At 38.2% G+C, this 14606-nt stretch overlaps 1 protein-coding gene across 6 annotated transcripts in view; it reads left to right on the top strand.

The window, feature by feature from the left end:
• pbx1 (pre-B-cell leukemia homeobox 1) overlaps nt 1–14606 on the top strand; it is an 89070-nt gene that overhangs the window by 66142 nt on the left and 8322 nt on the right. The window contains exons 3-9 of one of the 6 annotated variants that reach the window (XM_012960684.3): nt 353–597; nt 979–1169; nt 1914–2049; nt 3114–3162; nt 8751–8822; nt 11212–11324; nt 13467–13556. In XM_012960684.3, the coding sequence (XP_012816138.1) occupies nt 353–597; nt 979–1169; nt 1914–2049; nt 3114–3162; nt 8751–8822; nt 11212–11324; nt 13467–13556 (896 nt within the window). 6 annotated transcript variants of the gene reach the window in all.

Genomic DNA, 14606 nt, shown 5'->3' with positions numbered 1-14606 from the left:
ATTAACCATAGCAAGTACCTGCTCGTTTTTGGATACCAAAACTTGTTGGCATTTACATTTCTCTTCACTTTGTTTGACTAGTCTTTTTTAAATACTGGTATTTTTCTTGCAGGAGCATGTTGTCATGTCAAATATGTTTTAGGATAGTGAATTGGTTTCTGTTCAGATATTATTTTTTTCTGCAACAATTGTTAAAGTAGATCATAAGGCATGAGGCAGTGTCCTGAATGGTATTACTAGTGTCTGTGAATACTGCTAACAACCTGCATCATGTGTCTTTGCACAGTTGAGTGCTTGGCTTACTGTGGTTTGTGCATTTCTCTTTCTTACCTAATCTTTTCTCTTCCCTCAGTTCTGAGTATTCGGGGAGCACAAGAAGAGGAGCCTGCAGACCCCCAGCTAATGCGGCTAGATAACATGCTGCTGGCAGAGGGCGTTGCAGGCCCAGAAAAGGGAGGAGGGTCAGCGGCAGCAGCAGCCGCAGCCGCAGCATCAGGTGGAGCTGGAGCTGACAACTCAGCTGAACATTCTGACTACAGAGCAAAACTATCCCAAATAAGACAGATCTATCACACAGAGCTGGAGAAATATGAACAGGTACCATGTCAAATTCCATTATGGAAGCTTAACACTAAAGGGCTAAAGCTTGTCCATATACTTCTGTTGATCAGCCCTAAGTCAATGCATGGAAGCACAGTGAGAAAAAAAGATCCTTGAAAGCTGGTTTATAGAAATATTCTACTATATAAGAGGATCCACCAACTCCCTCCAACTATATGAAGCATATATATGTATTTTTTTGTATAGAGCCTTACCCTTCAGTGCTCCCTGTTTACTAAATTTTTTTCCCCATATAATACTTTTTAGGCCAGATTTTTTTGTCCTCAATATCTGTCTTTCTTCTACTGCCCCAACTTTGCCCCTCATTCTAGAATGTTCTACCTGCAGATTTAAGTCTGTGTTTCTTTCTCCCAACAGGCTTGTAATGAGTTCACCACTCACGTAATGAATCTTCTCAGAGAACAGAGCAGAACCCGACCCATTTCCCCGAAAGAGATTGAACGTATGGTGTCAATTATCCACAGGAAATTTAGCTCAATACAAATGCAGCTGAAACAGAGCACGTGTGAAGCTGTCATGATCCTGCGCTCACGCTTCCTGGATGCACGGTAAGGACCAAGGAAGTATAGAAGGAAACATGCCATCATTAGAAATGCAGGAATAATAATAGTTGCTTTGTTTTCCAGTGCATGTAACCTCAGGCTGTCCCAAGCTATTTTTTCATTTGTGGAAAACACAGTGGGAGGACAGAAAACTTCATGTTTCATTTCTCTAAGCAGTTTTCTTTTATTGTCTGATTTCATCTTGGTGCAGTTTTGTGCCCATAGTCCAAATAACCATATCAAAGGAACTTTGCACTGATCTGGTGAGCAGTTGATTTGCAGGGTTGTAGGAGAATTTCAAAGCTAAAGTACAACAGTGGTGCGACTTACTACAAACTAAGGGAAATGACTGGTGCACACGTAATTTTTTCTAACCAAGTGCACAAAATAAATTCACAGAATAAATTACTGATACCACATGGGGCCAGTGACTGTGCACCTTTTGGGGAGGGTGAGGCTGCTTTTTTTTAACCATTGGGCCAGCAGACAATCTTGAGGCACACACAGTCCAATGGGAAGCATTAGCAGCCCAGTTTTCTTCTGTGGGCAGACCTAACTTTTCAAATCTTGACAAAAGTTACAAAAGTCAATATTATGCTGTAATTTAGATTGTATTTTAGCAGTGTACCTAAAAGTTCATCAACTACAGTCTACATGTATGTTTATGTCAGGAAAGTGGCACCCTGTATTTAATTAATTTTTTTTATGCAAAACATGGATCTTAACAAAAGTTCTGTTTTTTATTCACAGGCGAAAAAGAAGAAATTTCAACAAGCAAGCCACAGAAATTTTGAATGAGTATTTCTATTCCCACCTCAGCAACCCATACCCTAGCGAGGAGGCCAAAGAGGAACTAGCCAAGAAGTGTGCCATTACAGTGTCACAGGTACAGTACACAAAAAAACTGAAAAATATACACGCAGGCTGTAAGACCCAGAGACACTGTTTTTTGGGGGGGTTTTTTTGATGATTTGACCTAATTTGAAAAACTATACAATTATAGGGCCAGTTGCTAGTCCCTACTATAACTGGTAGCAAATGTAGAATCAGTGTTTTTAACAGTAAAGTTACAGTGCAGCAGGTGATGTTTATTTCCATGGAATATGCTACAGGTATGGGATCCGTTATCGGGAAACTTGTTATCCAGAAAGTTCTGAATTATGGGAAGGCTATGTCCCATAGACTCCGTTTTAATCATATAATTCAAACTTTAAAAAATGTGTTTCTTCAGTAATAATTAAATAATAACTTGTTCCCAACTAAGATATTAATAAACCTTAGAGGCAATGGAGATCCAAATTATGGAAAGATAACTTGTCAGAAAAACACCAAGTCCTGAGCATTCTGGATAACAGGTCCCATACCTGTATTACCACCTCCATGTGTTCACAGGTTATTTGCCATTGACTGCAATGGAAAACTCTGATGATCACTCTAGACTCAACTGTGAGTTATCCTCTGTCGCTATAGAAAACAAAGGGCCCCATAGTGAGAAGAACACTTTTATGGTTGTCACTAGATGAACGCAGATATTCACATGTAATGTGCATTGACTGATATTCTTAAATGGCTTGTACTTACAAATGCAGAACAAATACAAAGCTGTATATAGAAATTTGGGAACCCTTTGGGTTTTAAAGACGGCAGGCATGTTCCACTTGCAACCCTCTAGCTGTTCTTAACTTCCAGCATCAGTTGAACTGATATATATTGAAAATCCTACATTTGTACTCACTGCAACATTTTACCCCCCCAGGGTATTGCCCTCTTATTTTTTTTACAGAAGCCCAAATAAATGTAATCATATAAAAAAGAGTGAATTTTCCTTGTTCCCTGTGTGTAGCCATACTCGTGTCTTCTGTGTAATGTAGTCGTACAGATCACGGCTTCTCCACCACTTGTCCTGAAATGCTTTTGATTAACGTAATGCTTTTCTTGGACTCACCACAGGTATCAAACTGGTTCGGAAATAAGCGAATCCGCTATAAGAAGAACATAGGTAAATTTCAAGAGGAAGCCAATATTTATGCTGCCAAAACGGCCGTGAATGCTACCAATGTGTCAGTTCACGGAAGTCAAGCCAATTCGCCCTCAACTCCCAGTTCTGCTGGTTAGTTTATGTTTTTTTTTTCTTTTGGTTTTGCGTTTTTATTTTTTTTTTTCTTTCAACTCTGAGCTTTCTCTGCTAATGCTCCCTGTGTGCCGTTCCATTTACCAGCCATTTGTCTATGCTCCCTCTTGTTCTAGAAATCTCCATTCTGTCGTTGTACTCTCCTTCTTTATCTCTTTTTCTTCTCATCCTTTTTCCCTTTCAGCTCAGTATTTTAATTTTTCGGTTTCACATCTTTTCCTTTTTATTTCCTTTTTTTTTTCTTTTTTTTTTCCTTTACTCCTTTTGAATTAGACCCCCGGTGTTTGTTTATTTAGAATGTGTTGTCATAATGTTTATTCCTATTTGTCTGTATTGGTTATAAATGGCAAAGGAAAATATACCCTGCAGAAGGCTCTATTTTTCTTTTGCTACAGCAAAGTGCAAGGGCACAGCTCATTGGGTACACACACAACATTTCATCTCTGTGTATTTGCGATTGGGGCCTGTACTGCTGCTTGTCATTTGTAGCAGTGTCGCCTCCCCTTTATGACCAGTTAATAATAGGGCTGTCCCTTGGATGGCTGCAGAGTATGCAGTTACCAAGGCAAGCAATGTGGCACCTGTATTTTAAAGTTAAAACAACTAAAACAAAGAAACTGTTATGGTAGCCATGATGGCCTGCCTGGCCTCTACATAAATTAGATTTTGTTCAGTAGGGCAATTACTATAAATGGGCAAATATCATTGATCTGTTTGTTATGCCTAGATGAATCTAAATGGGCCAGGGAATAAAAGTAGATGATCTACTTGCTTTTATGGCACCTTCACATGGCAGGTATCTGGCCCAGAGTGTCTTAAAAACTTGCTTGATTTTCCCATTCCTATAAAGGCATCACGTACACAGTATGCTATATTTTTCACTGTCCCCATGTATATGTAATTTAGATATTTATTTTTTTGCACTTTCATGGAGGTAAAAATTATTTTATGTACTTCATTCCTCCCATAGCCAATATATTGTGTGATAATCCCTCGAAAAGAAGACAGGAAATAGGTTAATGGTAAAGAGGACATGGCCTAAGAACTTTGAGGACATGGAACTGAATGGCGTTATACAGACATACCTTCAGCCTAGGTTTCATCATAACCTGTTCCTTTGTATAAAGCACAATCAATCAGCAAAATGTTAGCATATAATTACCCATTAAACTATCAATGCTATGCCTTATGTTACCTGAGCATTAAATCTTTTCAAGAAATGTAGATTGAAATATTTAAGGGATGTACTCCTGTGCTAATCTGCGGGGTTTCCTCTGGTTTTAGTTCAAGTCATTCTATTTCAGCAGCTCTCGCTTTGTAATCTTTAGAAAATGGCAACATACAGAGAAATAGCAGAAAACATGCTGGTACATTATTCAACCTTAGGAGGTGTCAGAAAGGCCAAAAAGCGTGAAGAGAAATGACACAAGGAAACATGCTATTATCTGTTTTTACTCTGCCTTCTTGCATTATAAAGTCTTTCCTGGTGTCAAATAGGTTTATGCGGTGAAACTGCTATTCTTTTCCTGAATTTGTTATGTGTAGCCATAGTAAATGAATGGCAGCCACAAATATTACTCCCCACCACGTATGCATAAAGACATCTGCAAAAAGATGGCTTTCATAATAAATTCCATACACTGTTTTTTATTCTGTTCCATCGTAAATCTAGTGCATTTCAGTGTTCAGGCACGCTACCTTTGTTATTCATGTGCCAGGGGGAAGGGGAAGGCTTGGGGGGTAAAGGGGAAAAGATCTGAAATGATCACTCAGTATTAAGAGAATATTATATCTGCCTCTATACCAAACTGTTATAGTGTTGGAATTGTCACTTTGGCTCAGGCAGAACTTCTAACTGGCAAATAATATTTGGCTCGCTAAAGGGTTTTCTGTGATATATGTAGCACTGTAGCTGTTTCAATGGAAAAGATCAGCAGTGTCACTAGATTACGCCACTAAATATTACGGCCTTCAGTGGTAAAAAAAAAAAATGGAGTTTGTAGGGGCTGCAGCATTTTTCTTGACCTATAAAAGAACTAGCATTTTATTTTGCCTTTCTGGGCTTTTTTCCCCTCCTAGTTTTTATCTGTTTATAGAATAGGTTAAACTGTCATAGTAAAGTAGTGCATGCTATGTCTATAAAGAAAAGCTATTTTGTTTTATTTGGTGTGTGTTTATTTTATGCCCCACACTTTCCAAACAAGTATAGAAAGTGGAAGAAAATCATCTTTTTTTTTTGTGTGTACACATAAGATGCAGTCATTACAATAAAGTTTTTTTTTATGTAATCTTAAAAGGTTGGGCATTGTATTGTGATGCTATAAACGAATCATTTGCCTATTTTAAATTGTTCATTGTTCATATTTTTGTGTATATTGTGTATACACAAAATATACACAATATATTGTGTATATTGCTTTCTAAATTATGGCTACTAGTAGCAAGTAAACCATTGGAGGTTAGATCGGCCCAGCACATCTGGTCATCATCTTGGCTCAGGGCACTGTCCTGCAGCTTCCTGAGCATGGCTTCCCTGGATCAATCCAGAAAACACCATTTATAGTCAATGTGCCACCTTAATGGCCCATGGGTATGTTTGAATGAACCCTCATGGTTACAATTATATATACTATCTGTAACTATATGTGTAATAAGAAATGTAATGTCTCGAGCCCTTCTAGACAAATAAGCCAGCCAATACTTATCATAAGATGCATTTGGATTCTTCAGGATTAAATGTGAATACCTTATAATACTACTCAGCTTGCTTGGAAATAAGCAGCCACCATATTTATGTATTGTTTTACTATTACTTGCTGATTATAGTGTTATTTTACTGGCTTAGGGTAAAATGTGCCCATGCAAACACTGCAGGCTTCTAGACCAACAGTCAAGGGCAGATAGGAGTTCTGATTGTTTTTGGGTTGAGATATACATAGTGCCTTCATTGGGATATACTTGGGTACCTGTAGACAGTTAGATTGTGATAATACATGCCCTTCCTCTTGCTACAGACATTGAACCAGTAAACCTTAATTTATTTTAATAGCTTTTGTTCAGTGTTATTACCAAGGTGTGCACTCCCTGTGCACTTGGTTATTATTGAGGTGTGCACTCAGACCTTGCTGGCTGTTAAAAACAATGTGGAAACACCCACTTTCTTTATTGTATAACTTTAACAAACAAAATAGATTCACCATTATGGACTTCCTACCAATTGAATGCACATGCTTACTTAATAAATAGCAATAAAATTCTGTAACATACTAGATGGGTGGCTACCAATCCCATCATCCCCACGTGTATAGTTATGCAATTACACAAATTAAATATATATCATCATGCCATCCTGCAGTGCATATAGTATGTCCTAGAGTTAGTACTTACACCATAGTATACTACATAAGGCTATCTTGCTAACAATTACATGACAGTTCAAAGGATCTGTTTGTATATAGGCTTTTATTATTCACAGTATCACCAATGAGCAGTTTTCATAATAATGTATTAAACAAGAAAATACATAGTCATCATATCACTGCACTGATTTAATGTTCTTTCAACATCACAAAATGAGCCCCACTCCATTTATTGCATTCACTATTCCATATGAATCTTGTAGGTTACCCATAGTTTAATTTGTTCCCCACACAAAATACTGGAGAAATCGCTTGTAGTGCAGATTTTAATTCTGAGACCGGGCACATCCAACTGCGACACACTTGCTGTGCATTCCTAAAAACAAAAAAACTCTGCCCTGGTGCTGCCATAGAAGTCTAACCCTAATATCGTTACTACATCAATTCCATTGTAGTGTTTTCCATGTAACCACATTTTTTCCTTCAGAATACCCCATAATGCTTGAGAAAGATAAAATATACTTGTGTTTTCTTATTGTGGTTTTTCATGTGCAAGTAGAGGAAGGTTGTTTTTTTGAACTAGGTAGTAACCAGGAGCTTCTGGCATATGTACCCAAGAGGAACACATGCTTTTGGTTAAAAAACTGTTGTGGGTTAAATTCTTCAGATTTTCTAAGCCAGAATAATGTAAGTACCCAGTTGTAGAACAGCTGTATTATTCTGGCTTTAAGCGTGTACATACAAGCTCTATCTTTACTATGGTGTTCTTTTTATTAAAAGAATAAATATAGGCAGGGCAAGAACACAGTTGTGGCACAGATGACAAATGTGGCTTAAACAGAGATAAGTGAAGGCAGCATGCCTATACAAATCTGATATATTATATTACATGAAAAATATTATGGTATGGCACATCCATTTTTAAGGTTTTACTTTTTTAACTGTGTATTTTCTCTGTCTATGTGTTTCTACTTATCCAAAAGAAATGGATCCAGCTTTAAGAAATTCTTTAAATTTGCTGCTTTTTTTGCTCATTGTTTTAATAATGGAAAACCAATTAAAAAAAAAAGTGAAACTAAGGCTACTCTATGTTTCTAACTTTTTGGGTCTTGTAAGGTAGATAGCAAAATAAATAATTAGGAGTGCACAGATAATTCCCCTCTGTTTTTGATATGTGCTTATCCATAAGCCAAAATAATCGCAACAGGGTAAAGGGAGTGGTGTTGTTTATGCAGAGCTCGTTATCTCTAGCTAAACAAACTTAATTATTACAGAGTAGCTAGTAAGTGTGAAAGCAAAGCAATGCTTCTTTACTGCTTTTTAATAAAAACACTAAGAAAATATGAGTTTCATTTAAAGAATAGACAATGTATTTTCAGCAAAAGCTCATGTTGGAAAGGGATGTCTAATGGAGTATACTGCCCCTTTAAATTCACCGGTTTACTGTAAATCTATGTAAATAAATTCATGGTAGCCTTTTTTATTATCACAGTTAGCAGCTGTTGACCTACAATGGCTTGTTTTCAAAAAGGGTCTAAAGATTAAGATTGTAGGTCGGAAACCCCAGTGGGTCAGTTAGACACCACTGCCTGGAATAATGACTGGTTATCTGGCTTTTCCCCATATAGAATGATTTTGTGTTTATTAGCAGGATACATATGGGACTTCTTACCAAGCTCTTATATGTTGCTGCAATAGTAATTTATCATCTGATATATGGCTTATTGTAGAAAATGTAAAGAAAATTGAAGGGGAAGCCCTGAAAAATATATATTTAGTACTTTAGGTAAACTGAAAAAAGTTTTTTCATTGTCCCTAAAGACTACTTCTGTTCTTCATGCTCCTTAGCTAAAGCCCCAGCTCATGTATAGTCCACTGTATCACCTTAAATACCAAGATAATTTCTGTAGTTCTTGCTGAAAAGCTGACTCTATCCAGTATTATGTTGAATCCATGGATGCCTGAGGTACCCACAAGGTTTATTTGAAGCCACTTGGTCATTCACTCTGAATATGCAGTTTGTACTAAACTTGGACCTCTACAAAGCTTGGTGCTGATATCCTTGAAATTGCTGGTTTTGTGTTGTGTTTCGTCCAGGAAGCAAACAGACGGAGCGTGGGGCAGTTCAACCACAAAACAAAATGCAGTTCCTGTCACCGCAGAACCTCGGTTAGTAAGCATGGTCCCCAGGACACGTGCACGTAACTTTTGCGTTTTGTGGATATTTCGTGGCTTCACTTGTTAGTTGTGTTTTTATTTTGTTTTTTTTGTATGAATTCAACATTCTCATTCATTCTTGTCTTTCCATGCTGCAGTTTTGGTATTTGGAGGCTATCCTTTTTATGCTGGAAAGAGAAGGGAACCCTTCTTCTATGAGTACCTTTTGTATTAGTGAGATACCCCTAGGGCCCTAGTGCTAAGCTACAAAAATTGAATTTATATATTGGAACCTACTGACCAAATACTGTAAGCAGTATTGTTGTTTTCTGTAGAAATCTAACTCCATCTGTGCCTTAAATTGTGAAGTGTAAACAGCTAAGAGTTGGAGAATGCGCTCTTGCTTCAAGAACCTTGGTTAAATACAATGAACATTGATGTAAAGATTTCATTTATGTTGAAGCATTTTGTTTAGTATGTTGTAAAGTTTGAGTTTACCAAGAATAAATACAACAGGGCAGTTTTCTCAGAGAGACTGTGATATTGCCTCAGGGGGAGGAAAATATGTCAGGATAGAGCAAGCAATCTGTGCACTGTGTAGAATCTGCACATTTTCCATGCTAGTGTGTATTTTAAATTGCACAAATAAATTGAAAAGAGGAAGATAACTGAACTACCTAATGCATTGCATTGATTGTATCTCTCTTTAGCATGGTGTCTGTTATTCTATGTACAGAAATCATATCAGATGTTAAGGCGCTGATTATACGAGAAGGCTTGCAACATCCGTTCTGGTGAAGTTTTGCAGCCAATTCTGCACAAGGGGCCTATTTACTAACAGTACACATTGGTTTCAGTGTGTTTCTTGTGATGTCTCCATCTTAAATTATTGCTTTTTATACAGAGTTCAACTGAAAAAAGGTATTTTCTTAGTCTTGCTTCCATTTCAGTAGACATATATTATGAAATAAAAATCAGGGCATGAAAAACTTTTTGCAAATTTTCAAATCACGTTTGAATAGAATTCAGAATGGTGACAGTTGTCCCACTGGATTTAATGGTTTCTTTTGTCCTGTCTACATGTCTAATCCTAAAAAATGCATTAGTAAATGGGAGACATACAAGAAAGAAATGGTCACATTTGAAAAAAATATGGAAAAAACTATGTGCCTACGTTATCTTGATTGCAGCAGCATTTTCATATAAATGTAGGCACTTCTTGCCAATTTGAGAATTAGTAACTAGGCCCAAGTGTAGGGAATTTAAAAATATTATCCCACTGTAATATGGCTAGAGATCTGGAGGAGTTTTTGGAATTAGCTAGGATCATTACTAGAATTTTAAATTTGTGCTTTGATTCCAAGTCATCTGCTGAATGTGTAATTAAATCTCACTGTTTCTCCTTGTGTATATTGTACAACATTGGGTCTGTTTTGGGGTAAGTCTTAGGCTTAGGCTTTTTGCAGTTGTACCACAATGTCATTATCGCAAGAAATAAATTAGGTTTTGTGCTGTGACAAACCCCTTGGCATATGTGCCCATGTAATCTTTAGGAGTCCTTGGTTTAAATGGGGGATTCTGCATTTTAAAATATCTTGTGCAGCCATTATGGATGCTGATCCTGAATATCAGCAGTGTGCAATACTTGTGTTCAAATATGGTTTCTGATTTTGCTCCATCCTCACCTGTCAGTTCCTGTTTAAATGGATTTTTTTTTCTCAAATCGTCCAGTGAAGGGAGACTGTATTTCTGCAGATTCCTATTACTCGTATTTCTCTCAATTACCCTCAGACTTTTCATTTAGATGCATGCTGTGATATCATTTAAATCTAAATGTTCCATGGCCGAGATAAAGCTTAATGATGGCTTTTTTTGCAGTTACAAAATGTTACCAGCTCTGCAGGATATGGGTATTTCTTTTATGTAATTTTGTTGTTTGGCAGGTATTACAGGTACTAGATTTGGAATGGTTTGTATTCAGTGTAAAGAGAGTTAAACCATTAGATATTTATATCCATAGTGTATTTTTTTTGGCGTTATACTGTTCACACAGTTATTCTTGTTGGCATTTCCAACTCTGGTGCCCACAGTACCAGGTCTGAGGTCCTCTTTTGTGATGCAAATTCAGTGAACAAATCCATCCTTACATAAAAGCTCAGAATAAGCAACTGCTCCTCCTAATACTAAAAACAGTCTCTCATATATTTCATCCATTACTTTTCCCTTTCCATAACCAGTAGAATCCCTGCTCACCCGAATTTACCTTTTACCTCCAATACTAACATCTCGGCCTCTGCTAGTACTTTCTCCTGTCATCCTAAACTGTGCATGCCAGGCCTCCTCTCCAGGGTTTGAGCTTCCTTCTTTCTTTGATTCAGGTGCCTCACTCTTTCCTTTCCAGGTTCTTCCAGTTCTTTTAACATGTCAAACTCTGGAGATTTGTTCATGAGCGTGCAGTCTCTCAATGGGGATTCTTATCAAGGTGCCCAGGTTGGAGCCAACGTACAGTCACAGGTAGGGACCTTCAGATGTAACACGCCCATGGTGACCAGATTATTTGGCCTCATTTCATAGTGTATGGAAAACGTCTCAATCTTAGTTGTAACCATAGGTATGGAAAAGCGGTGGAAACTTTATTCTCATTATGCAAGGTTGAAGCAAGTTCTTACAGCTACCCTCTTAAAAAGAACGCCTTAAATAATTTGTCCTGTGTTTCAACCTGAGGAGGAATTAATGATGGAATACAATGTTGGTATATCTGTGAGTGAATGAGGATATTTCTTTCTGAATTGTGGACTGTGTGTGTCTTAATCTTTGCCAGTGGACATTGTTGAATATCATGGAAGAAATACATGAATGTGAAATTACAGATTTTTTCTGCTAAGCTTCAGTCTCCTGGGCTTTTGCACCCAACAAAATGGGTGAAGGTGAAGAGTGTGTATCCTTTGGCAGCTGCTACATAACTTTATACAACTTCAGTTTTTTGCTTTTTACAGTTATCAGTAATTGTAGAGTGCAACACATCAGGGTATGGAGAGGATTACCATAACGGTAATGTATATGTGCGCTGCAGAAAGAATGCAAGAAATGGGAAAAATATATCCTACTTGGTTATTCACCCTGGTTGTATGTGTGTACAAGTGTGTGTGTGGCCTTTGTCATCCAGGATGTCATATAAATGCTTGACTTGTAGCTAAAATGAAAAAATATTAACAATATATTGCTTATATTAAAAGAGGGTGTTGATATCATGTTCTCTTTGTTTCGCTTAATGTTACAGTTCAGTTTACTTCATCTGGAAGGTTTAACCTATTTTATTAATAGGAATTATTATCTGGAATTTATGATTAGAAGGTACTGTTTTATTATTACATAGACAAAGGATATCATTTTTAGAAATTAGAATTATTTGCTTAAAATGGGCTCAATGGGATAATGCCTTCCCATAATTCAGCGCTTTCAGGATAACAGGCTTACATATAAGGGATCCAAAACCTGTATTTCACATTTACTGGGAACGTTTCCATGGGATATCCATGAGACTCCCCATTTACGTGAATGGGAAACTGTAAGGGATGCGTAGCATGTGCCATTGCCCATAAAGTTGTGGAAAATAAGTTTGCTCAAATAACATGGGGTGACGGGGAGCAAACATTCAAAACTCAAAAAAAAAGTTTACTTCTTCCTTAAAAAATAATTTATTTCACATAAATAAAAACGGCTTAATGCTTGAAAAGACACTGGGTTTTGTGTGTGAACTTCAGTAATTTTGCATAGAAAATGTGACATTGTGGAATGCTTTGGGTCTCCCTCTGTTGGCTAAAAATGTGTAACAGGATATTACAGAATCAGTGTAGAGAATGTCCATGTATTTTTGGAAAGGCAGCATATCACCCAAGTAGTGGGCCAGGGAGAGCCTGCCAGAGAGACAATTCACCAGGGAGAAAAACCAGATGTCCAGTTTGCTCAGTAAAATTACACCTGTTTTGTAAATTCGTCTCTTTATCCTTTCATCTGGGTACCATAATAATGAAAAGCTAAGGAACACCCTTTGGGCAGGGCCTACTAATGCAGCTAACTTTTATTTGTACCAATCAGTACTGTATGGGCAGCATTAGGCGCATGATACTTAGCTATGGTACCTCTCATGCCGAAGTCAGATCACAGTGGTTGGTGAAGGTTAGTGGCTGATTAGCTGCTCTGCTTTACTGCACTGCCTATGAATTTTATATATTTACTCTACAAATAATCTCTCTTTCACAAGAACTATAATTTGCTTCAGGATTTCAGACTTTCTTGGTGGTGTTTCCTTTGCTCCTTTATCACTGCATATTTTCATTTATTTATCTTTTGCCCTCTTTGTATTCAGATCCTGTTCACTTTGACTTTCTGTTTTTCCTTGCGGTTCTTCATATGGCCTCTCCTCACATTTCTTCTTTCCTCTATTACTTTCTGCATCTACCTGTTACTGTGGGTCCATTCTCCATTGTGGCACTGTCCTGCTTCTATGTCTGTCGTTGCTGCTTCCATTTTTAGTTCTGATGCTTTCCTATGTCGATACTTTTATGTATTTAAAGTAAATGAGACTGATTGGTGTGCCTCCACCCTTTCCCCACGCTAACATCTTCTCATCCATTGTTGTGCTCTGCCTTTCAGGTGGATACCCTTCGCCATGTTATCAGTCAGACAGGCGGATACAGTGAGACTCTGACAGCGAATCAGATGTACAGTCCGCAGGGCATCAGTGTAAGCACACAATCCACTTGTTTCGATTCTCTTTTTCCCAATTATTTCAAGTCCACGGGGCCCCAACTGCCACATTGCGCAGACCCCTCTCCCTTTCACGGTCACCTATTTCTCTGTGTGCCGGTGATGCCGGCGGCCAGCGTGCTGCCCGCAAATAATGCTCAGCGTAGGCAGCTGTAGCCAGCCCTGTCATATGCAATCAGCTTCCTTGTGCCACCTGCGGCCACTTACAGTCAGCAGAGTGAAAAAGCCAAACAGGTGACATACAGCATGGCTAAAGAGGCACAAGTGGCATAGGAGCTGTCTGCATTAACCCACTCATTGCCAGACTGCCTAATCATTGCATTTCCAGTTTTTAGAGGAAAAAAAAGGTTTGTATGTGACCTAACCACCACTGTCTCTTTAACAAAAAACACAAGGGCCTCACCAGCTTTTTCTCGTTACCCTATGGTATCATTTATTTTGTCTTGCTTGACAGAGGACTGTTCAGAGTTATGACATCTATTTCTGATTATAGCATTTGGGAAGATAGCTGTCAAAGACCTATCACTTTCCTCCTCTTATCATTTGGCAGCCCATTTAGTGCATATTGTCCATAGTGCTTTAGACCCCCTTCTAGATCACCACTGCATTGCTGGTTCCACACTGATTTATACATGGACACCAGTGTATGTTAGTATTTATTGGAGGGGGACAGAGAAGAGCACACGGTCCTGGCAGTGCTTGCGGCTGGGAATGACATGTAAATTCATAGCGACAAGCCGCGTCGTATGGAGTGAAATCAATAAGACAGACACAGGGAGAGAGGCTGCAGATTTGGGACAGCAATCGCAATACATTTCTCAGATCAGCCATCCACCATCCAAAGGCCATGACAGAGGAAGGGGGAGGGAGGAGATGTGACATAAACAGAACACGAGATACATGGGAAAGCTGGGTAAGAGGAGAGGCTTACGCCAGGATACACAGGTAGAAAATGGGCTTTGCACTTGACACGCGTGCATATTCTGAAAGCCGTTTGTACCTTAATCATACAGCTCTACAAATACT

This window comes from Xenopus tropicalis, chromosome 4 (genome assembly GCF_000004195.4).
Source record: "Xenopus tropicalis strain Nigerian chromosome 4, UCB_Xtro_10.0, whole genome shotgun sequence".
Lineage (NCBI taxonomy): Eukaryota > Metazoa > Chordata > Amphibia > Anura > Pipidae > Xenopus > Xenopus tropicalis.
This window is presented reverse-complemented; position numbering and strand designations above follow the sequence as displayed.